This window comes from Passer domesticus, chromosome 6 (assembly GCF_036417665.1).
Source record: "Passer domesticus isolate bPasDom1 chromosome 6, bPasDom1.hap1, whole genome shotgun sequence".
Lineage (NCBI taxonomy): Eukaryota > Metazoa > Chordata > Aves > Passeriformes > Passeridae > Passer > Passer domesticus.
Genome location: NC_087479.1, coordinates 25,199,664 through 25,224,171, shown reverse-complemented (window position 1 = coordinate 25,224,171; position 24,508 = coordinate 25,199,664). Strand labels below are relative to the sequence as shown.

Genomic DNA, 24,508 nt, shown 5'->3' with positions numbered 1-24,508 from the left:
TGGGCAGCTGGCATCCAGTCAGGGTCAAACCACCACCATCACCATTTATACTGTAACTAGAGTAGGTTGTTGCCAACACTAACTAGAGGAACAGTTCATCAGCCTTCACACAGACAAGCCCAGGGATTCTTCAGATGTATGAAAGCATCACAGACTTGCTGCCTGCAAGTTGTGATGATGCAACAAATGCTTCCTACTGATGTCCTTACTGAGAGTTGCTAAAAGTTCATTCTGGCTTTGAATGCAACAATTTAATATACTTAATACCCAATTTTAAAGTTATTCTTTGTATATCTCATACTAAAATCTACCACTTTAACAGCTACAGAAAGCAGAAAAAAGACAAATTTACAGATAATGCTAGGTTAAGAGCTTCCTTGTGAGAGACAGAACTTGTAAAGTTACTGAAAAAGAGAAGCCAATAATCATCGTCTCTCTTGATATATACCTGTTCCCAGAGGATTTAAGAAATCTTTGTCCTGCTGTTTACTGCATGACTTGCTCCACACCTCTGAGTAGATCCTGTCTCTCCTACACAGCTGTGTCACTCTAAGTCCTGTGTCTTCTTGGTCTCATACCACATTTTGCTGTGGCTAAGTATCCACAAAACTTGTGATGGATCTGACCTTGAACAATAGAGGCGTAACAGGCTAAATCAATCACATCCATTAAAGCACCCTGCCTTAAGAATTCTGAAATTTCAGCACTTTCAGCTTTGCTTGTGACCTAAGGAAAGAGTCTCGCAATTCCTACCCTGTTTTTGTAGAACTTCCCTGAATTCCCTGTAATTTTCCCCTGCTCATTTCCATTCCTTCAAAAAAGATACTATGATATAGCCCTTTTACTCTGCTAAAAGGTGCTGATCCACTGGCATACTGTTCTGCTGCTAGCTTGTACTAATTGACCCTCTGTCTTGACAGAGACCCAGACTGGTTGTTATCCACTAGTTTTACTCCTCTCGCTCCTCCAACAATGCCAGGGAGAACAGATGCTGTGCAACTGGTCAAGCACTGCCAATTTTATTCTCTGCCTGGCAATGGGGACTAGAAGTGCCAAGGTTGCAGAACCAGGGCTGCATTATAATGCTGCAGTCTGCCAATTAAATTTCACAGTCTAACTTACAATTCCAGAGCCCTGAAACTTAATTTATCTGGAGAGATAAAAGGAACATCTGAAATTACTTTTATTAAGAAATTTAACAAGAAATCATAAAAGATCATGGTTGGAAATGCAAAATGAAGATATTGATGCTAAGGCTTTGTGCAACCGTATTCATTTAAAGAAAAATCTATTCAGGGTTGTCTTTTCAGATTGTCAAATTAAAAAAGCCACACAGCATTTGCTTCTAACCCATAATTACAGATTATTACGGAATACAAAAGATGCCAGGCATAAAAAGCTACTACAATTCACTACACTCTAATAGAACATGCAGTGGAAGTAAATTTTGGCAAATGCTTTAAATATTAGCTTTATATAATATGTATAGGTGAGACTGTAATTAGGACAGAATGAATCCTTCGAAGCCTCTTTCATTCTGACCCTGCAGATGATTACTTTTTACTAATAAGGCCACAGCCATTTGACGAAAAGCCAACTATAGTACCTTGATTCATTCTTCAGTAAATTTAATAATTACAGCTCCTCCTGCCAGTAGTTCTCAGATCAGACTTGTTCAATCCAATACTGAGCTTATTAGGGGACAGCTCTATGTTTAGAATTCTTTGGCCAAAAAAGTACTTGAGGATGATGAAGCATGCCTTAGACAAGGGCACAATGATTAGCCATTTTCTCTACATAAAAAACAGCACGTAGTCACTACAGACCACAAAATCACCTGCTGTTAGCACACAGCTGCTACAAAGAACTGCTGCATTTATCTGGTTCTTAATACCCTTAAAAAAGCCTAAATGGAACAACTTAATACGGAGGCAGAATAGCACTACACAGAGTTGCTCCTATCTTAATCTCGTCTTTTTCAATTTTCTTCCCTATGTAGCCATTTGATATTTACTAGATACACTGCATAATACATGATAGTCCTCTGTGGCTTAGATTCTTGAGTCTTTATTTTTGAATTATGAAGAAAATGTTAATTCCCATGTCTCCTAAGGTTCTAACTAGATGAGAGAAAATTTCTCTCTTTTTAAACAAATCTGTGGTTTTAAGAAGTGTCAAAAGATATCAACAAAAAATTATGATAGGCTAAAAATATTCAGAGAAAGCATTCAATACTGCAGTGTCAAACAGGAACAAAAATCCAAAATTCTCCTAGAAAAAGGAGCAAAATAAGGAAAAATCAAATTAATTTACTGAGAGTAAAATGAAAAGCAACATTTATCCATGTTGCAGTACTTAACACTTCTGCTGATACACAGAGCACAGAAGAATCCATATCCTATTGATCTTGGTCTTGTACAGAACATACTTATTTCAGTTAATCAAATGGTAATTGCTCAAAATTACATTTGCTCATTCCATACTAATGGTTCTTACCCAGTGTCTACATACAGCTGAAAACCTGTGCTGTAGACCAACACTTAAATACTGAAAACCCAGACAAAATTTTTGTGAAAGACAATGTATTTAGGCAATTAGACAAACCTTCAGTGACTGGCTGAAGTTTAGAAGACCTCTCTGAGTCTGGAGAATGCAGTGGTTCTGGTTCCTTTAAGCTCTCTAAATGCATAAAAGGATCATAATCCATACATGCCAGATCAGAAAGGCTTAGAGGAAAATATTTTGGGTTGCTAAAACACTGAGACCCATAGACACATCCATGCAGAACCTAGAACAAAACCAGAATTTCATTTCATTAACTACTGAAATTTATACTTTATAGTTTTATAAGAAATTAAGTTTATTTTCATTTCCATTTTAAGAATCTGTTTGTTAGATTTGTTAGGTCTATTTGTTTCATCATGTCAGGCATGATGAAACGTTGGAAAATTTTAGATGCTTGATGTTTACAGAAACAAACTCTGGTCTGCCAAGACAATTATTACCACCAAAGTGGAATTTAACAATAATGAAACAAAACTCACAAAAAACCATTAAGCTACCTTTATTTTTAGATCTCCTATCTTCTTTAATTACATATGCTAGGTCTAAGCTCCATAATCCCCTTCCCTTTCAAAAAGGATAAAAACCCCTTTCTCCTGTGTTCCTAAAGACAGTAATTGTAACTTAGTGCTTTTTGCTTTGCTCATTACTAAATGAAATTGCTTGATATATAAAAACTACATCCTTTTGTATTAAATGTATAGTCTTCTACAATACAAGCATCTGCAATCCATATGACATACATAAAAAAGGCTTGCTAACCATCCAAAATGTAAAACAAAATCTACTATTCCAAATATACCAAAGGTCAAGCTGTTGCAGTGAAACATGTAAGAACTGAGCCAGCAATCTATATTTCAGGAGTAGAATGGAGGTCAGCTTACAGAAAACTTTTGCCTTCATTTCCATTGAAACTGACACTACCTCCATACATAGAAATTCTTAGTAAGTGAACAAAGAAACGTGTACCTTATATATACAATTAAGAACGGATCTTTCGGTCTTATCATTTTCTGCTCCTGTAGTGTGAAGAGGCTGCAGCAAAGTCTTCAATGGCAAGGCCATTATCCAATCCAGTAAGCACAGAAGTAAAGAAACCACCAACTGGAAAAAACACTTTCCATTACAAATCAATTGAGCCAGCACCTGATAACCTGCTACTTCATATTTATCTTTTTACTTTATTTCTCTGTTTTGCCTTTTTTTTCAATTCAGTAAAGTCAACCTTCTGCAGAAATGGCAGGTCCCACTTGTTAACCACTGTATCTTCAAAACCTATGGCATCAGTAAAAACTTTGGCTACTGAGGCATTTAACAAAGGCCATCCATTCAACAGTTTCTCATCAGGGTAAGACTGTGAGCAGATACTATATTTAAAAGGATACCCACAGTTTTCAAAACTGATTTGTAGTGTGCTGTTGTTAAAATGACAGATAACACAGGTCCAAATTAAGGTTGATGCACCATTTTGCACATACATTTCACAGTAAAGTGAATCAAGGATTACACAAAATGGAACCAGTTCACCCATATTTAGTGCTTTATAAATAACACATAATGTCCTTTACAACATATCAATAATGTATGCACCAGGTATCATCTGAAAGAAATCCAACTGCTTTCTGTATTGTAGGTTATTCAGTTATCAAAAGAATCAACTCCCTCTTGGGATGTTTTGAAAGACCCTGGAACAGAATTAGATTAAGATACAAATCCACACCAATCATCAATAACTTACAGACCAAATAAATGTTTTGGATTTTTAAAACTCAGCTTTGGAAGAGAAGACAATTCAAATAAATATCTGCAAGATTCTCTAAAATATTTTTCAAGGTAAATAGAAGTCTTTTAAAAAATCAATTTAACTAATTTACTCATTTCACATAATGCATTCCAAGTTTGTCCTTCAAAAGTATAACAAACCTAATGAACTCCACAGCAAAGCTAATTCAGAAGAGACACAGCTTTTGGGAAGCAGAAAGTACTCTAAATGAAAAATACTTACCCTCTTGTCCTGCTCATAAGAGGAAGCTTCTGTACTGGGTAGCAGATGTGTAATAGTTGCTATCAGAATCTGGGGAAATATACCATATTTCTTTTAAAATAGGACCTAAATATTTAAAATAATTTTTTTAAGCAGGTAAATCTAACATGATACTAGATTCACGGTTAAATTCTATTACAATTATTTTGAGACAAGTTACAGTACTCCTTGACAATTTTTTTCTAATAAATACACTTTTAATTGAGTTTTGCAGAATACATTGAAGGAGTATCTTCTGTTTGACTGACGTAGGTGCATTAAGGACAATGAAATTACACAGCTACCTCAAATATTCAGGCATAAAAGGAACATGACTCAACAAGCCTGTAGGCTGTGGGAAGAAATCTGGTGCTGGTTTGTGTATGGCGCTATCTGAGCTACATTGTTTCTTAGAACTACTAGAATTTGTATACACCTTGTCTCTATTTGATCAAAAATATGTCTCCAGAGGAGCACAGAAATGCTTGCTGTATCTCTTAAGAAGCTTTCACATTAAAAGAACCTGGGAGCCCTCTGTCTTTTCTCTGTGGCTCAGACTCACAGAGGCCATAGTCTACTTGTTATGGGAAGCATATTCAAAATATTATTTTTGCTTTATACTGAAACTCTTTCATGGATATGCAAAATACAGTTGCAGATCCATATTTTAAGCAATCATTTTCTTCCTGAACTTCAATAAACATGCTTGAAGATATCTAATACTAAGAAAAAAATTGTACTTCACTGACAACATTCTCATGACACTTTTTCTCTGAGAAAAAACAGGCATGATATAGACACATTACATGTCAATACTGGAGTCAGGAAGTTAAGTGTGCTGCAACTCCCTGCTGCTAGTGTTAAGTAAGATTACCTTTATACTAATTCAATGTTTTGCAAAGCATAATTGTCAATATTCAGGTGTTTAATTTTAGGGTAATACATTGTAGTGTTTCATTTAAAATGATTGAATGCTTCAATTAAAAAAATTACTTACTAGAATAATTCTTAATGGTGAATCAGCTTGATAAAGTTGAAGTCTATGTACATAATGTATCAGCATGTTCAGCATACTGCAGGCAACTTGGGCTACTGTTTTATTTGGAAACTGGAAAAGAGGACACAGCACAGTAACAATGACAAAATTATTTCATGTAAGAGTACATTAGGTGGTAGGGTGGTCACAAATTTCACTGGTGGGTTTACACATATAGTTCCTTAAGTGTCTATTTACCAGGAGAACAGAATTAAATTTCACAAAGCACAAAAGTAACTACTTTATATTCATAAACAAATGCAAGCAGCTAACACCAAAGTTTTGGAGCAGACATCCAGAGAGATGCACACCAGGAAGGGGCAAAGTGTCTCCTAACTAACTTTGGACTAGTTAGTACAATATCATGAAGACAGGAACTAATTTCTTGTTATCTTAATGAATATTAATATTAATGAATTACTGCAAAGCCCCCTAAGGATCCAATTCTGAAATCAGAGGTCTTTGCTGAGAATCGAGGCAGGTAAAGAGCCACATGCCCAAAGCACAGCCCGTGTCACTAAATAGGAGCTGAACTGTTCTGCTATCTGCCAGCGATGGCTGTGCCCAGCACATGTTGGAATGGAAATGAATTCACCTTGGCTTCTGTGCTTAACTCTGCTTTTCTTTTAAAGGCAGGAGTAGGTTGCTGCTCTGCAGCCTGCCTTCCACAGTTACTGGGCTGGTCAAAGCAGATGGGAACACATCTGTACAACTAATTCCCAGTCTTAGGGGGGAATGCACACCCTGTTCAACACTCATAAGTTGCAAAACTTAGAAATTAAAAGAAAGGGATGTGTTTCCCTAAATTGTTGATGCACAAGACATGTAATTGAGTTTTTTACCTTCACTGCACTTGCTTTAAAACATTAAGGTGTGCAGAAAATGACAAGGACAAAGTTAATATTACCATTGAACTCCTGCATTATTAAGAACGTAGTTTACTTGTTTCAATATCACTGCATTCAGTAGTGAAGCTGTCACAGGAATGTGTTGCAAGATGGCTCTCTACTTCTGAACTCAGAAAAGGGCAATTATGCTGTAACAACGCTTAGATGTAATTTCTTGGCTTCATAAGCTTTTTTCATACTCAGACCACTTCTATTAACCCTTCAGGGAGGGATGCATCTCACAAAACTTAAAAAACACAAAGCTTTAGGAAAGCTGTAATGTCTGGGCAATGAATCCGGAGTAGAAAAGAAAGATTTTAGAATAAAAGTTCTGAATGGCAAAAAACTTAAAACTGAAAATATACTGGAAGAAGACTCTGTTCTGGGTCAGTGCTTCTTATCAAAGCAGAGCTATCAATTCTTACATTTGAAGTCTTGAAAAGAAATGGTACAAGCAAAAGGAAAAGTGTGGAGTACAAAGCTTTAATTACCATTTTTTATTTGTGTTATTTGTGTAAGCAAAAGGAAAGACTATGAATGGCTCTTGCAAGTCATCCAGGGAGATGGAAACCTGAGTACACAATGGGTAGTTAATTCTTGTTCTGACTTTCCCTATTTCTCAGCAGATGCAGCTTCATGTTATTGACTTTTAGCTCAACACAGTAAACGTGTCACATCTCCAAATCTTCACAAACTTTATGACCAGACTATCATTACTTTTTTTTATCCCTCATGAGACAGCCTCTCTCCATCCATGCTGTGAAAGTACTCTGTAAGAGCACAGTAAGCAGGGCATAGATTCTAATGCTCAAGCTTGAGTGGCAACCATAAAAAAAAAACAAAAAACCCAACCAAAACTGCCCCTCCCCCCAAAACACAACAACACAAAAAAACCTGAAAGCATGACAATGTGATTACAGAACTTGAGATCAAATCCAGATTGCTCAAAACATCTTAACAAGCTTCCAGGAAAACCCCAAAATCATTGAAGAAGAAAAATGGAGAGCACAAACTGGGGTAGCTTAATACATACCTCCTGACCACTGAAAGTAAGAAAAAAATACCTGAGAAAAAAATACCTGCAGACTTTTCAGTGGCACTGAATAACTGACCATTCACTACTTAAAAACAGAAAGCATTTCTTTCTTAAATTTTTAAGGGTTCTTTTTCTAAAGAGGTTCTAAAATGAAGATGAATGAATAATTTTTTATTATTACTGGGTGGTTTACGTAAATCAGTTAACCTCTTTATTTCTCTGGTTAAAGATAATTTTTTAAAATTTAATAAATGAACAAAAGTAAGCGGAGACATAAATTTCACATAAAGGATAAAGTGTATAAAGTAATGAATATGAATAAATTTAAAATCTAATCTTGCACACAATTTTTTTTTATTCATGGGAGAAGCATCAGGGAGGAAGTTTTGATCAAGAATACCAGGGTTGGCTGAAATAGATCAAATCCTTCATGTGCTTCAGAAAGCGGTCCTAGCATGGTCAATAGATCACATTTCAAAAGAATGCTGTCGCTAGGGTAGAGTTAATTTCCTCTCAGCAGCTCTTGCAGAGCTGTGTTTTGGATTCGGAATGAGAATGGTGCTGATAACACACTAATGTTTTGTTTTTGCTAAGTTCTGTTTATCAGAAGTCATGGATTTTTTTTTTCTCTTGTCTCATGCTGCACCTGTGAGAAGGTGAGCAAAAGAAACTGGGTGGGAACCTGGCTGGGATGGGTGACCTAAACTGACCAAAGGGATACTTCACACCATGGGACATCATGCCCAGTACATAAACTGGGGGAGTTATCTGGAAAGGGGGTTGGTCTGGGCTGGGAAGAGGATATTGGTCAGCAGGTGGTGAGAAAATGTATTGTGCATCACATGGGTTTTCTTTCCTTTCTCTTATCATTGCTATCATTTACCATCATTATGCTGTTTTACTTTGCTTTTGATTATTAAACTGCTGTCATTTCAACATACAAAATTTGCCTTGATTCTCCTTGCCATTCCACTACAGAGGGTGGGAAGAAAGGAGATTGACCAAGTGGCTGCATGATGCTTAACTTCCAGCTGGGCTTAAACCATGACAAACACTCAGGCACCTTAGAACAGACAGTTCTGAGAGCTGTGGGTTCTGGAAGGACATTTTCCTGAACTCAAGCAGCCAGATAATGAAACATTTCACCCCTTTCAAGTCAGTTTTTTGGTTGACTTCTTTTACAAGAACCTTCAGAGGGGGCATGGAAACACCTGTATGATGCCATAAACATTCCACTGCCATTCTTTGTCTCTGGAAAATGTCCCATGTCATAAAGCATAAGAATTCACCACTTTTATATTTAGTAGCATAAATTGTGGATATCATTTTTGAGAACTCACTTGATGGGCAAAGAAAAAGAAAGAAATGAACTGGCATTTTTCCTGTTTCCCAAATCACAGGGTTTTTCTTGGAAAGTAGTCTTACCATAAGGTCAGTTTTTGTAAGGGTCCATTCTTTCTGGATGTTAAATGAGGAATTTAACCTTGTCCATACATGAAAATAACCTGTTGTTTAGCACTCACACAACTCAATCTGTGTACAACACAATTTTGTGATGTATCTGCAGCATTTTTGAGAGAAGCAGAATAAAATCATAGGTCTGGATGGCTGGTTAGAATCCTTTGTGCTCAAGCTCCAGCAGAGGTTAATGTAGACAGAACGATATTGCCACACAGCTGGGAGAAGCACTAGCTATATCCAAAGCAAGCTGCTGAACTGCAGCTCTGAATATGCTTCTGGTATTTCAAAAATAAGCATGTAATTGCTGCAAACATTTCTATTCAATGTTATTTGTTCAACTGAACTTACCAGTAAGTCAGACTAGGACTATAGCTCCCTACCCATTCATTTCTCCTGAAAATAAGAAAATAATCCATTCTGGGAGTTCCAACCTCTGACTACTTGGTAGCCAGGAGATTGCTAAGGTAACAAATTAGAGCTAATTTATTTCTCCCATGACAAATTAATGAACTTTTCATTTCGTTATGAAACTCAATTGTGAATGTATACCATTGCTCAGAACAGAAAAAAAAGACAATGTGCACTGGATGGTTTTGCCAACACAAAGAAAAGCAAAGAAGAAATATAAAGATCTTTGTTTTCTCATTCAAAAAGTAATTTATGTTTAATATAAATGAGATACAAATAATTGGTTTAATAAATATGTCAGAGAAAAAGAACATAAATCACTATGAATTTCAGGATTAAAAATAGTTCAAATAATGATAAATTGAAGCAGCAAGATAAAACATCATTTGCCTTATACCAAACTTGCACAGGAACTTGATAAAATGCAAAAGTTAAGCGTTATTAAAAACCGAGAAGAAAACACTGGAAGAGGGTATTAGTGGAGCTGCAAAGAATGAATGTGATTTTGCAAAACAGGAAATTGCAATTTAGAGTCTAATACTAAAAGCCCTGCAGCTACCTTATACTGAGACTCAAATCCTCCTTCACAGGAAGGATGTGAGCAGCTGATCTGCTAAGATATTTTTCATATGCCCATTGCTTAAAAGAAAATAATAATCCCCAACATCCGACAAAGTCATATGTAAGAGGTGTACACTCTAGTTTTTATTAATCTGTGTATAAAGAAAGACTAGACTATTCATAGAATTTTGATGCAAACAAAAAGCACACAGAAAGGTTCTGAAGATAAACTGGGAAGCATTTAAAAAGTTGAAGCTATTGATCACAAACATGTAAATTGAAAACTGCTTAAAACCAAGATGTTTTTCCTAATATTTTAATTATTCTATAAAATAAGAACAAATGCAAAAAGATTTAAAATAGTAGGATAACAAAAACACTCATCAAAGAAAAAAAAGCAAAAAAAAATGCAGCTCCTGGATTAAGTACAGAAAAGGACTCTGCCACAGCAAATGAAACATTCCTGGTGCTTCCATGCATCCAGTATAAGTACTCTGCATTTCTCACTAAATATCTAGCCAGGCCTAAGAGATAATATTGCATAATTCAATGACTTGAACTCAGAAGTGAACGTGCACAGAATGTTGTGAGAATACTGTGGTAGGTTAGAGTGGCTAGTGATTTTGTTAAAATAAAGATCCACTATCTTATCCTCCCAGCACATCATTCCCTCCAAACTTAAAGAAGGGTAAAGAACTTCTGACATTTCAGAGATCCACTCATTAAACTGAACTCTGTCTTTTGTAAGGATGGCAAATGAGACTGCAGAGTAAGGATGCTCAAATGTCATTATGACTTTGAAAATGCAAAGTATCTTTACACAAAAAGGCAATAAACATTGTAAAAATTTAATTCTTTCACCTTTAAAGAAACACATATCACATTCAATGCTTCCTTGATCTGAGGATGATGTGATTCATGGACTAGCTCCTCACAGATCCAAATTCCAAGGCTGCAAAGAGCAACACATCTGTAAAACAATGTTGGAGGACAAGTTGTTAAGAAACATTCTACAGGAATGTGTAATTTTTATGATTCATTAAGTTTTGATAAAGACATAATAACAAATATGTTTTTAATATTTCCAAAACAACTGCACGAAAACCTTTCTAGTGCTGTAACTTATTTAAAAATTATCAAGAAATCCAAGGTATGCTGGTGAAGGCATAGGAAAGGGCAGAGGAAGCACCATCTGAGCAATCAAAAAATCCAAAAGACATCAAGAACTCCTGCATTTCTATGTGTGTTTTGATTAGAAATATTACCTGAAATCAACATGTGCAAAATTCTTATATTTTCTTAAGACAAAGCAAAAATAGGGGTGAGAGCTTCCTCCTTCCTAACACAAGAGATTGCTCATATTTAGAGCTTCTGAGACACAGAGATGAGAGAGGAATGTTACTCTCTCATAGATATTCACATTGTTTCAATGGACAATATACAAGGATGAATAGAGGAGGGGTAAATGAATCCTAGAAACTGTGTACATATCATGATTAATACATTAACTTTTGTTGTTTCTTCATGTTATTTCTTCTTCATAGAAATAGAAGTGTAAAGGTAAAGAGTATTTAGATAAATGTGTTCAAATCAGCAGATGGATGAAATTTGTTCAGAAATGTTAAGGAGCTAGCTTAAGCCATCTCTGATCCATTAGTTATTTTCTTTAGGAACACAGCTACAAATATTTTGGAAACAACTTTGGAATTCAAAATCCTGGATAAAATTGGAGAGCAAGCCAAAATTGAGAAGAAAGCTGGTCATGTGACCTGCAATGCATTACATCTGGGAAGGAAAAACTGTAGGCAAGAGAAGAAACAGAAGTGGCTATGAAGCCTGTGCTGTAGAAAAGGGATTTTAAGGCTACATAGAATCACAAGAATGCTTACAGACAGCAAAAATACATACAAGACTTAATTGTACATTATAGTGTAGAACCACCCTATTTTGTACATTGTCACTGGAAGAAAAATTGCGAAGTGGAGAGTGTTATGCCTTTAAGAAAGCAGTTTTGTAACAGGAAAAATTAAATTAATGTGATCTCAGGATACTCCTTTTTCCTGCGTTGAAAAATATTATCAGCTCACATGAAGAAAGAGGTAAGTGGGCTGATGAAAACTGCTCTTGGTTTTCAAAAACACTGTTTAAAGGTTCAATAAGTTGATTTTTCCAGAGTTGTAGCTTTTTGGGTATGTACTTCTAGTATTTTTAAATGACAATACATTTGTTGGAAATATATATTCGCTCTTTCCAAATATATAAGGCACACAAATGCACTCCTCCTTGGTAGGCATTAGAGATTCCTGTTCCAATCCCATACACACGACTGTAACTCAATGCTTCTGAAGATGGGTACAGAGGAATAAAATCCTAAGCAAATTAAGAAACAGAAGAGAAAACTGGTAATAATCCTCTCCAGAGTTGTTTATTTGATGAAGATGCTTAGGTTTAAGCATCAGAACAACCATTCCTAGTTTAATGCTTAGTTCAATTTTTTTCTGCTTCTCGTCCATACCATCATAAGGGCTGGATTATTTCTGTTTTTCAAATTAAATAATGTGATCTAATAAAAAAGCCCCAAAAACTACCCCTCCCTCACATAAATGATCTTGTCCTAATCAAAGTAAAGAATGCCTCTCTAGTCCAGAAAATCCCCGAGCTGAACAGCGGAGTAGGCTGGGAAAGCTTATTCTGTTACTCTTATTTACACCCTTTAGTATCAGCCACTATCACAGAAAGAATGCTGGACTAGACCAGCCCAGTTTGTTCATTTAATATCTCTAACACAAACAATTTTAAATTCACATAATGGACCACAGTTTTGACAGTGGTGAAGAAAACCATTAATAAAATGCAACAACTTTTACTTTAAGCTCTCTAATATATTCACCTCAAAACAGTCTAATAAAGAAAAGAATCTATTAATGTAGAAGCTCTTTTTGTATTGCTTACCGTGCAGGACCAGATGGTTCCTCTCTTGCTGAGCTTAACACAGTTTTAATTATGAGTTCCTAAAATGAAGAGAGGAAATACTCACTGATTTACACGTAACTCCATCACAGAAAGCACCAAAATATTATTATAGTGCACACAGGCATGTTGCTTAGCTGAATCTCTATGCTGTGGTCAGATGAATTGTTTGCTTACCACTACTCCAAATATCTAGCCTGTCTGAGATACTTGTTACTGTGCCACTCCAAGAATATACTACACATTACTGTCCTAATTTCTGCTGATGAGCCAAGTTTCCAATTCTTGTCAAAGCATTTCCATAAAATATCAAGGGTAAAAAAGAAATAAGAAAAGATTCCCCCTGAAGCTAGCATGAGTAGTGCTAAAGGGTATGACAGAAAGAATCTTTTATTTTAAGGTTTACACAAGCATTTTTTAAAAAATTAATTGATTTAAAAAGTATTTTCAACTAGTCGCTCACTAAGTGCCTACAGTGCCTTAAGAATGCTGTCAAGAAGAACTTTCACTCAATGACAGTGAAATGTCCCTAAAACTGTAGGCTGCCCTTAATATAATTCATGTAAAAAGACATTCTACAATAGAAATGAGAAAGAAGGAATTCAAAATCAGTCTCTAAATGGGAGCAAGGTATAAAGCAGCTCTCAAATAATTTCTCCCTAAATTGAAATAGTTTGGAAAACTTAAGGAGGGCCTTTCTTAGACACATAAACTGAGCTCTGAGCAGTTTCAGTATACTGTCACACTACCTAACTGTGTCATGATAGACAAGCTAAGGACTCTATTAAGCTAAGGACTCCTTTTGAAGAAAAAACACAAACACACTACTGTACAGAAATTTTTAAAAGCCTCTAGGAACACAGGCAGATTTCACCAGTTGTGAAATAAATAAAATTATCTTAATAAATTAAATAATTAATCTTAAACCTCTCAGTCTTCTTGTCTCAGCTAATTAAATCTGTGATACCTGCAAATTGCCCTAGTGAATGGAGGCTTGAAAGGGTAAGATAATTACTTTAAAAAAGTTTTAGGGTCTTAAAATCTTCATATTTTCTGCAAAAGCACAACACTAGGCATGTATTTGGTTAACAGAATACCAGCCAAATATTCTTAAAATTCCTACCTTAACATCTGTAAACTGAGACACAGCAATGTCAGGAATATTTGGGTGAAGAGCTGGTAGTTCACGATATAAATTGGGAAAACAGACTAGAGATCCTAAAAGAACCTGTGCTTCAACTCTTGGTGCCTGAAAAGAAAAAAAAAACAAAGTGGGGAGAGAGAAATATATATTCTTACTTCAATCAGAAAGCTGACATTTTTAGCTTCCTTAAAATAGAATGATGGCTGAAATTGCATAGCCATTTCCTTTCTCCTGGAAATTCTGAGCTCCTGCAAAGCTGAGTAAACAGAGACATCAGCTCATTGAATTGTTACTCATGCACACCCCTGCTCTCATTTTCCAAGACAGTAAAAAGGAGGCAGAGGGATTGTTAGGACTACAGACAAATGACTGAGTTGCTAACTGGGCTCAGGGCTTAGGTTCAGCTAATTGACCAGGACGTGGAAAACTACTAAATGTGACAAGAGGCATTGCTGAACAGGAAAGGCTACAGTGTAAGAAGCTGACAGAGGCTAAGTACCTTGAGGGAGATGGTTAGAGAGGGATTGATGGGAGAAACAGTCAAAATTCACAGACAGTTGGAGGAGACTATGGGAGATTTGAGAGAGTACAGTATGCACAGCCAACAGCATCTAGGTAATCACATCAGTATTACTATGTAAGGCTGAAGTTGCCTGAGTAACAAAACCAGAAATGTGAAAAAAATTCCAAATAGTGCAAACACTAGCACATTTGAGTTCTCAAGCCTGATCATAAAAGTCATTCCATAGCAGAGATATGGGGGGGAAAGTACATTTTTAAAATGAAATCATAGTAAAAATAGAAATTTACTTTTAAACACCTTCAAGCACAGAAAAAATGGCAGTCACAATTTTGTAACTAAAATAAGATTCTCTCATTCGACAGTAATTTTTGCATTCTTCATATATTTCCTGAAGAGGCATGTGTAGTGCTCTAGAATAAATCATTAACATTATCTGTATTTGATAAACCCTACATTGAATTCTGGGATCAATTTAACACGCTAGTCAAAGAAAAATATACTGCTCAGTATTCTCTCAAATTCTTTCTCACCCATAAATGAGAATTAACTGATGAATACTTACATTGAGGAAAGAAGAAGCAGCCACTCTTCCTGCTGCTACAATGAAATCCATAATAAGCATGGTAGCACCAGGTAAACCAAGTGAAAAGAACTGAGGAGAGCAGTGCTTGATGATTGTATTGACAATATCCTCACAGAAGGAAAAGGGAAAAAAGGAAGAGTATCAACACAAATCAAATGAAAAATGAAAGAAAAAAGGCAGGTATTTATCAAAAGTAGAAAGTAAAATTGTGAGAAAGAAAACTCATACTGGCCAGTAGGACACTCATTAATGAGACAAGAGTAGCACAAAAAGATAAATTCCTTAAGTATACTCATATTAACATAAGTAAACTTGGTATACTTTATAGATCAATTTAAGCTTGGACAATAGTTCATTATTAATTTACAGTCAGCTTTAAAGAGTTCTGTAACTGATTAACTATTCATTTCAATAGGTACAGAAAAGATATAGAAAGATAACCAGCTATTATACTTTAACAACTGCTTAATCCTCTCCATCAAGTATTGTCTGGCTATAGCTTTAAAAAAGGTATTAGCCTCTTACATATACCATATAGAATCAAAATTTGAAGGATGATAATAAAGTGTTTTGTAATATTTCTGGTATGTAGTTAATCAGCACAACATATTATGTTTTTGTGGACTTGGTGAGGCACTTTTGAAAATCATTGTACGTGTTGCAATTTTTTCCAAAAGTACTTCAAAAAAAGTATAAAATGCTTTAATTGTAAAAAAACATCCCAAGTCTACAGATAGACACCCCTCCCCTTCTGTCCTTTGAATAATTCTCCACTAGTAGTAATATCCAACTAAATAGCAGTATGTCACAGGAGGATCTTCAATCCAGCAAGAAAAGCAGCATTAATAGCTGTTAGAGGACAGAAACTGGACATCTGTCCTATCCATAGTCACCTATGGAATGATTTTGGACTAATTCTATTTGTCCCAGTTAAAGAAAACAGGGTTGTTTGAACCTTTGATCTACCCATGCCTATAATCATTCCTCAAAAATATTCACAAACCCAACTTTTTTACACTTCTGTAAACCTTTAAAATATTTAAATAAAATATTTTCAGACTTCTTAATATCAAAACCTATAAAAAAGGTCTACTCCCACTGATTAGATACACTCAGTACATCTCAGTTTGCTGGCTCCTATACTTGCTGTAGAAACAAAGTCCTCCAATGTAGTGAGCACAATTTACTAGCTAAACTGTTGCATCAGGGAGCAAGTAAGAAGAACAGTAGACTTTAGAGATCTGCTTCCTTCTCTTTCTTGCATACTTCAATCTGTAACATACAATCAATAGAAAATGAGAGAGTACCTTTTCTGCCCTCATATTTGCTTGAAACGGACTACAAAAAAAGCATTTCTGAATACAACCAAGAACATGAGGATCATTTATCAAAGTTTTCTTTTTAGAAAAAGTATCAGTCACAGCACTGATTTCCAAAACAAAGTTAAATTACTCAGATGAAAATTGAGTATTTTTGAGAAGAGAATTTTATTTTCAGTCATAACTCTTATATTATCTTGAATTTAATAATGAACTTACTTGATCAACATGAAGAAGTCCACAGTGCATTATATTGTAGAAATGAGTTAAAAAATCCCTGTTTGGAGAAACATCTTGTCTTCGTTTCATTGTCTTACAAATAAGCTTATAAGCATGTAGCTTTCCTTGTTTGTATTTATCAGTCAGCATTGTTGCCTACAGGTTTAGAACAATATTTATTATTCATAAATAAAAAAATTACATTAAACACTCTTTTATACTTATGTTAACTTTTATTTCTGTTTCACATTTTAGCGCTCAAATTTACCTTGAAGAGCCATGGTGTTAGAATTCTTAGTGGTGGAATTAAAACTGGGGGAGATGGTGAAGTTAGATTGTCTGTTGAAATACCAAGATTGTCCCTTATCTGCAATTATTAAAAACGAAACAGAAAAAGAATTATTTATGGGAAATATATAAGGTGGTGTTTTTTTCTTTTTGAAAATCCTACCCAAGCAGGTCAGGTTGGAGAAAAGGTTCAGTTCCTTTACCTTGGCCAGATTCTGCCACAGTTCACACAGATAATCAAAAACCTGGGCATGAATCTCTGGATCCATTATGCTGTTGACATCTCCCAGAATTCCTAGCATCCTCCTCCACATCACAGTAGCAACATCTGCGTGCCATCCTGTAAGTGTTCCCCCAGCCATCACACTGCAACATTCTGAGGGGAATTCACTAGTTTCTGTAATGGAAGAAAAAAAAGTATAGTGAGATCTACCTCTCCAGAGCTGGAAAAGTTCTGATACAACTAGTAAATATATTCTCCTCATAAAACTGAATGATCGGGCATTCAGAATAAGCTATTTTTTACACATTCAGCCACCTCAACACTGCATATATTAAGCTTTGTCTATAATAAACTCTGTAGAGGAAGAACTGTCCTGTTTCTTACATTCTTCCATGAAATAACATTTAAGGTCACTGCTGGAGCTCTAACACAGATCTGATGGACCTAGTAAGGCCACTCCTCTTGTAAGTATTATCTTACATTCCTTGAAGTCAATTAATCTCCAGAACCCCACCTGGCTGCTTTCAAGTAAAATTATCTTTCAACTTTACATTTTTCCTAATAATACATAAAGACTATTTTTTTCAGAATCTACTAGAAAGTATGCTATTACAAGTTGAAGTGTGACTAAACTTGTCTCTAGCTATTTCTTTTAAACAGTTAATTTGTATGAGTGGAGAGGGAACATTCAGTAACTTAGCACTACAGTCTTAACACACACATAGCTCTTTCCACACATCAGTGCTATATGAAAAACCATTCTTTTTTAAGTGGAAGATGATTAATCTAGACTGTCCACATAAAGAAACCTTCAATAGATTATGATGGCTCAAGTCTACTCAGGTCACGCTTAACTACCTAAACAGCCACAAAATACTAGAAAATGAGCCAGCTTGAGAGCAGTGGCATTCAGAATCATCTTTCCACCCCCTCGGGTGGATAATTCGTTGGGATCTTCTGAAAATTTTGCAGCCCCCACAGGCATACCAAATCACAATTAAATCTGAATTCAGCCTAATCACATAGCCTCTTCTTTTGAACTTCTGGGCCACTGTGGTAGAGACACTATTGGTTTCTAGGCTGTAGATTTTGAAGTACAAAGCAAAATGATCTTTCTGTCCATCAGTAGGCTACTTAAAGAAATAGGATCTGAAATACAAGGCAGAAACTCTTTTGTTTCAATGAGCCCAAATGTGGGAGAAATATTCACATTGCATTTACAAAGAAAACGTATCTCAGAATTCGATAGCTAAGATAGTTGATGTAATTACAAATTGGTATAGATAAGAAAGGGAAATGAACCAAACTTCAAGGAGAAATGATAAGATTATGAAATTATGTCTTATTATTTGTACATCAATGATAAAACAGTCCATGGCAGGACCACATGCAGGACCAGATTAAGCTGCCACAATTCTGAGCAACTAAAAGAACAATTTTAATATGTGGACTATTAATCCACTGCCAAAAATTCCAATGAAATGAAGGTTAAAATGCAAAAGGTTTTTGTTTACGTTTAAAAGCGATCACTGTAATTAAATATTTTTAAAGTGCAGATGAAATAGCCCTTTACAGGATTGTTTACAACTCATGAGATACTACATTGCATTAGATAAAAGAAAGAAAGAACAAGTTTGTATTTTCTATTCCAGGTATTGCCTAGGTCATCTGGCGTCTGTAAAACAGAGTGGTGGAGCTTCTCATCCAGCTGCAGATCCTTCTGCTCAATATGATCTGCATGCAGAGTGGCAGGAGAGGGTGTCTGTGATCGAGATCCAAGAGCAGATTGGATTGGAGAAGCACTTTCAGAGCCTGCAAATGTAATTTTTAACAGTTACCTTAAAAGCCTTTTCTATTTTCTTGAGCTATTGAAATGTTGTCTAAATACAGCATTAACAGAGAACTGAGCTGCTTTTATGTATCAAATTGGGCCAAGAAAAGATATAAAACAGTAAGCAGATCTCCCTGTGAGTGGTGTTCTGAAAGAAAACAAAGTACATGCAGAAAAACTGAAAGATGAACATCAAAATCGGACAGGTAAGTGGACTAGTAGACCTCTATTTTAGGTCCAAATAATTCTAAATGTGGTTGTTTTGCAGCACTTTCAGTGTTTTGAACCAGCTAAATTTCTCATCACGTTCCCTCACCTAAATTTCTCTCTAGTAGAAAGTTTAAGCACAAATTTTCCGGGAACAAATGTTTTTCCAGGGCTATAGATGCATGCAAGTTAATATATAAATAAAAACTCAAATCAGCAACTGATAATCTTCAGTGTTTATCTACTGATTGAGCTGAGAAAATCCATAGGATGGTAAAGTTCTGTATAGTTAGAGGGGTGTTATTTCCTGTAAAACAGGAAATCACAAGTGTCTGAATGACAGTGCTACAAAGGCATTTTTCTGTAATAGTCTTTGAGCAACCTCTCTATGCAATGATGTGGTCTCCACTGTGTCATCCGTGGAGAAGGAGCAAATAGTTGTATTTTTCTTCTGTACTATCTTATGTTTCACATCCTGAATTTGTCTAAAGATCCTTATAAATAGCTGAGTTCAGCCAGAACAGTCACATGGCAGACAAAAAGAGAACGAATATTCACGTCAGACTTTTCCACACATCAGCACATGTTAAAATGGAAGAATTCCTATTAATTTTAATAGACAAATGTAACAGGGACACAAAAATATTATGTATAAAGTTCAGTATTAGTGATCAAGTGAACTTTAGGGACAGCAATTGAAAAGTGGGTCTTTTAAATAGTAATTTCCTCAAATTATTGTGAGAATAATTGAAGAACATTTCTCATTCGAGAAAAGTGCTCTTTCTTATAAAGAGAGCAAATTGTTTAAAGAACTTGACAGAAAATGTTATCACTGTTATGAGAATAGAAATTGCAGAAAACAATCTTTATTATGTTGTTAAACTGCAAAGGTCTCTATCTCCTTTAAATGGCTAAGTCAATGAAGCTTTTACTATCAATTTAAATCAACACCTCTATGCAGGATAGAGGGACACTACTGCTTCACACACACACTGCTGTCTCATTTGACTTGCTACTGACCAGCTGTTTTCCACATGCTTACAGAGATTAACTAAAATACACCCTTCAAAGATGTTCAAAGAAGTATTTTCTTACTTCATTTCCATCTTGCTCATTATCTGGAGACAGATGAAAATAGTTCAAAAAAGGAGCAAGAAAGTGTGATGAGGACGAGAGAAACTGAGACAGAGTGGGATAGAAGGGAAAGAAAGTGAATGAGATGGAAAGAAAGAGAAGGTAAGGAAGGCAAGGAGCAGAGAAAGGAGGGAAAGAGATCTTCATATAAGGAAAGAGAATGGACAGAAACAATTATGGAAAATTTAAAGAAATACAGGAGTCTGTCATTAAAAGATACTCCAGCATACGTGGATCCGACTTTGACTGAGACTTCCACAGGTACAACTTGTTCAAGGACTAGTAAACAGCAGACAAGAGTCAACTTTAGCATTTAGTTACAATATGATGTAATGCCCATATACCAAGACCAAATTATCATTCCAAAATCCTTCAGATACAGGAAGAGTAGTTTTCTGATCAGCAGAACCACTCAAAACTTATTTATTATAAGTGTGTTTTGAGGTTGAGTTTCTGCATTCATTTGCTGGCATCTAATATAGTGAAATTCACATTGCAGCTTCCATCATGAGAGTCCGTGTGCATGCAATTTTCACTAGATAGGTTCCTATCTTTCATAAAACATCAGAGAAAATAACATCCTTTTGTTTTCTTATATGTCAATTTAGCAAAAATTAGACAATAGGCTGCAATATTGTTGGGTGTATGGAACAGTCAGAGATAAACAAAACAATTGCACAAGTATTGTTTCCTCAGGAAACCCAGCTAAATGCATGTGACACACAAGAGCTGCCTCTCTAAAACAGTGGTTCAAGCAAGAGGAGTTAACCACAGAATCTCTCAATAGACAACTCAGTCACTAATCAATTCAATTATAGTGCACACTAGGACAAAAGTATCAAAATACCAAACAGTAATGAAGTTATTAACATATAAAAACATACAAACAAACAGAAAAAACAGATCTACAGCAAAGACTTTCAACAAGCACACAGCAAATAGAAAGATGAAGAGAACACAAGTCAAGCTGAACATTGTGGAACAAGCTGAACAACAATGTCCATGAAAGCCAGTACCATGGTTCTTTCAGCAGAAGGGCACTTTTTAAAAGTTATGGGAGAGGAAGTAAAGATGTCTTTCCATATCTCTGAAAATGTCGAGTTTGATTTCTAACAGAGAACAAGACACAATATGTAGGTATAAGCTTTCATAGAAATATAGTTAATTGTTGCAACTTGTTATTTGTTACAACTAGGGTTGTAACAGGAATGGTAGTGTATAAGAGCTATGGAACAAGGAGTATGAAAATGACTATGAGCATCTTTACTTCTCATGTACAAAATCTGGTAAGAGATCATTCTTTCAGATCATCCTCATAGAGAAGAATTCTCTCTTTCACACAGGAGCCCATTCAGTTTTGGTTAACTGCATCACTTTTCAGTTATACAAGTGCAAAGTGATGTTACATGGCCAAATAAGTAACATTTTGCATAATAAAACCTCTCAGTTACACAACAGACAATACAAAGAGATATTAAGATGGATGCATATAAAAGAATCACAAGATATTTCAATATGATACACTGGTTTAAAAGAGCACTGTGAAAACCTTCCAAAGCAAAAACAATTAATGAAAATTAATTATTTAACTACCAGTAATAGAAGGACATTTGTAAGAGATCTAGCATACATTATGTTGTAAGAGTTTCTCCTTGGTAATTGTGTAGATTTTCTCATGAAGGGTTTAAAGTACATTTAGGACCATGGATAACTAAGTCAGACAAAAGTTTTCCACTTATTTCACATATTACTTTTCAATAGCAATCAAAAAATAATTGTAATAAGGGAATAATCTTAAATAGAATATAGACTCTTGGCAGAAGCTGGAAGTTGCATTCTTCAGGATGGGTGAAAAATTTCTGAAATAAATACTTTTTTTTTTTAAAATCTACTTTACCAGTAATAGTTGCAGCTTCAGCAGACAATGGTTGCTGATTGAGACTACTTGTTTCTGAATCTATGTGGAGTGTAGTTAGACTGGCCACTTCTTGTTCCTCGGCACTTTGTTGCTGTCCTGAAATTGCATCAACGTCAGTAGAAGCTGGTGTCCCTGCCTCAGTGCCAAAGCTGAAATCTGTATGGGGAAAGCATTGTATTAACTTACAGCATCAAAATATCACTAATATGAAAAAACCTCAGAGGCCCAGGACCATCAAACTAAACAGAAACCTTGAATGTGCATCTTCTATGCTACTAGCACACTGTTGCAAAATTTAAATAAAATACAACAGCAGAAAGTATTGACTATTAGGAATATTCTCTTTCCTGTCATAAACCCATGACATGATGTCTGCAGCAGACATTCTTGTTGCCCGTCTGTATTCTGCTTCATTGTTGTAAATGCATCTACATCTGAATAATGCAAAAATAATGGAATCATACATTAAGGAATTTATTTGTAAAATTTACAAACTGGAAGAAATATTTAAGTTTATTGTGAAAGCACTAACTTCAAACTAAATATTTGACAGCAAATGACACTAACAAATGTTGTCCTCAACAATAACGAAAAAACTGTCAGGCTGAAATGTAGGTTTAAATGCCATGACTATTTGCATAATGGAGACATATGTAAAAATAGTAATTTCTTCTAAAAATTCTATGTAAATATTATTTTTATCTTATATATACATAATGGCATAATTCCTAGCAGCCAGAATGACCCCTTCTGTTAAACAAGAGTGGGAATAGATAAATAAAATGAATGAAAAGCATTATGTTACTAAACAAAGTACACTAATTTTAACAAAGCACACTAATTGTACCATATTACACTTAATATCTTGATTAATCTGTAGCTACACAAAGACCACTTTAAAAATATCAGAAGCCTTTCTTCAAGTTTTATGTAATCACTTTCCAAAAGAATTAATATAATTTCCAAAATAAATAACCTTTAATTTTTGTATTTTGTGCAAAACAGATAGATGTGTGCCACAGAGGTTACAATATTTCTTTCTAACTTCTGTTCAATTATGTTCTCCTCATTGCATAGTAGTACTCCAGTGCTCTTGTGTTTTGGTATAACTAAAAAAACAATAGCCTCTTGTAAGAACCTTCCTTGTTCCATTAACTTGCTAATGATTCCAATGGAAAATCAAAATAATCTCTCTTGACAGAAAACTGCTGGCATACAACTTTATCTGAGGGGAAAAAAAAAAAAACAACAGATGAAACAAAGGAAATTAGCACTACATTAATCAAAGACGCTATTACTTTTGGAAAAATGTACTTGCTTTCAAATTTGCGGCTCTCATACTGGAAGGCGCTGAAGGAGTCGGAGTGGCTGTCGGAGCTGATGAGGTCACTGCTGCCCGCGCTGGCAGGCGACGTCCACTCAGAAGGCACACCTGGGTCATCCACAGGACGCATCTGGTTCTGCTTGTTCAATATATCAGGAAGGTCTTTAGGAACTTCCAGGCTGCCAGGGCTGCTTCCTCTTCTTGTCACATTCTAAACATGGAAGATACATAAATTATCTTGCAATCTTGGATGGCTTATTTACATAAAATGGAAAAAGCAATCCCACATTTGGTGAAATCAGAATGTAACAAACAGTTCTTAAGTACCTAAATCAGAAATTGCCATAATTCTAAATACCAAGACTTTCCAAACCCCCAAATGAAGAACCCATGCAGTCACAGAATTTCATAAATACAAATTTTATTTGCACAGTGGATTTTTGGACACATATCGTAAAAGTCTGAGACTCAGAGTAGCATGGGCCACATGGTAGGTAAGAAGTGAGAGAGAAAAATAGTTAAAAAGTTATTACACCTAAATAACTAAAGAAAACTTGTAAATCTTTGTTTCAGACCCAATGGCCTATAGGCCACCGCACTATAATCAAAAACTTAATTTATAGAAGGAGCAAATTAATTTACTAATTCTTGCATTGATCTTCTTATGATTACAACACCACTTCAGTACTGGTCTGGAACACAAAGATTACACATACCAGAAGTAAGGCATGCAGATTTGCTCATACACAAGTAAGATGGTGGCCTATTTGAGGTCTTTCTTTAAGGCTTTTTTTTCCACAGACAGCACTGTTTAGTATCTCTTGGGAAAGAGATACTAAAATAGAAATGCC

The 24,508-nt window shown here is 35.4% G+C and overlaps 1 protein-coding gene across 11 annotated transcripts in view; it reads right to left on the bottom strand.

Moving 5' to 3' along the window:
* RALGAPA1 (Ral GTPase activating protein catalytic subunit alpha 1) overlaps positions 1-24,508 on the bottom strand; it is a 129,979-nt gene that overhangs the window by 54,185 nt on the left and 51,286 nt on the right. For all 11 annotated transcript variants that reach the window (XM_064423941.1, XM_064423934.1, XM_064423936.1 and 8 more), the window contains 14 exons: positions 23,652-23,868; positions 22,313-22,489; positions 18,903-19,055; positions 17,224-17,417; positions 17,001-17,099; positions 16,733-16,888; positions 15,174-15,302; positions 14,068-14,193; positions 12,927-12,985; positions 10,836-10,944; positions 5,583-5,693; positions 4,568-4,636; positions 3,532-3,666; positions 2,605-2,788 (listed from right to left, as the gene is read on the bottom strand). In XM_064423941.1, the coding sequence (XP_064280011.1) occupies positions 2,605-2,788; positions 3,532-3,666; positions 4,568-4,636; positions 5,583-5,693; positions 10,836-10,944; positions 12,927-12,985; positions 14,068-14,193; positions 15,174-15,302; positions 16,733-16,888; positions 17,001-17,099; positions 17,224-17,417; positions 18,903-19,055; positions 22,313-22,489; positions 23,652-23,868 (1,918 nt within the window). The remainder of the gene's footprint in view (positions 1-2,604; positions 2,789-3,531; positions 3,667-4,567; positions 4,637-5,582; positions 5,694-10,835; positions 10,945-12,926; positions 12,986-14,067; positions 14,194-15,173; positions 15,303-16,732; positions 16,889-17,000; positions 17,100-17,223; positions 17,418-18,902; positions 19,056-22,312; positions 22,490-23,651; positions 23,869-24,508) is intronic.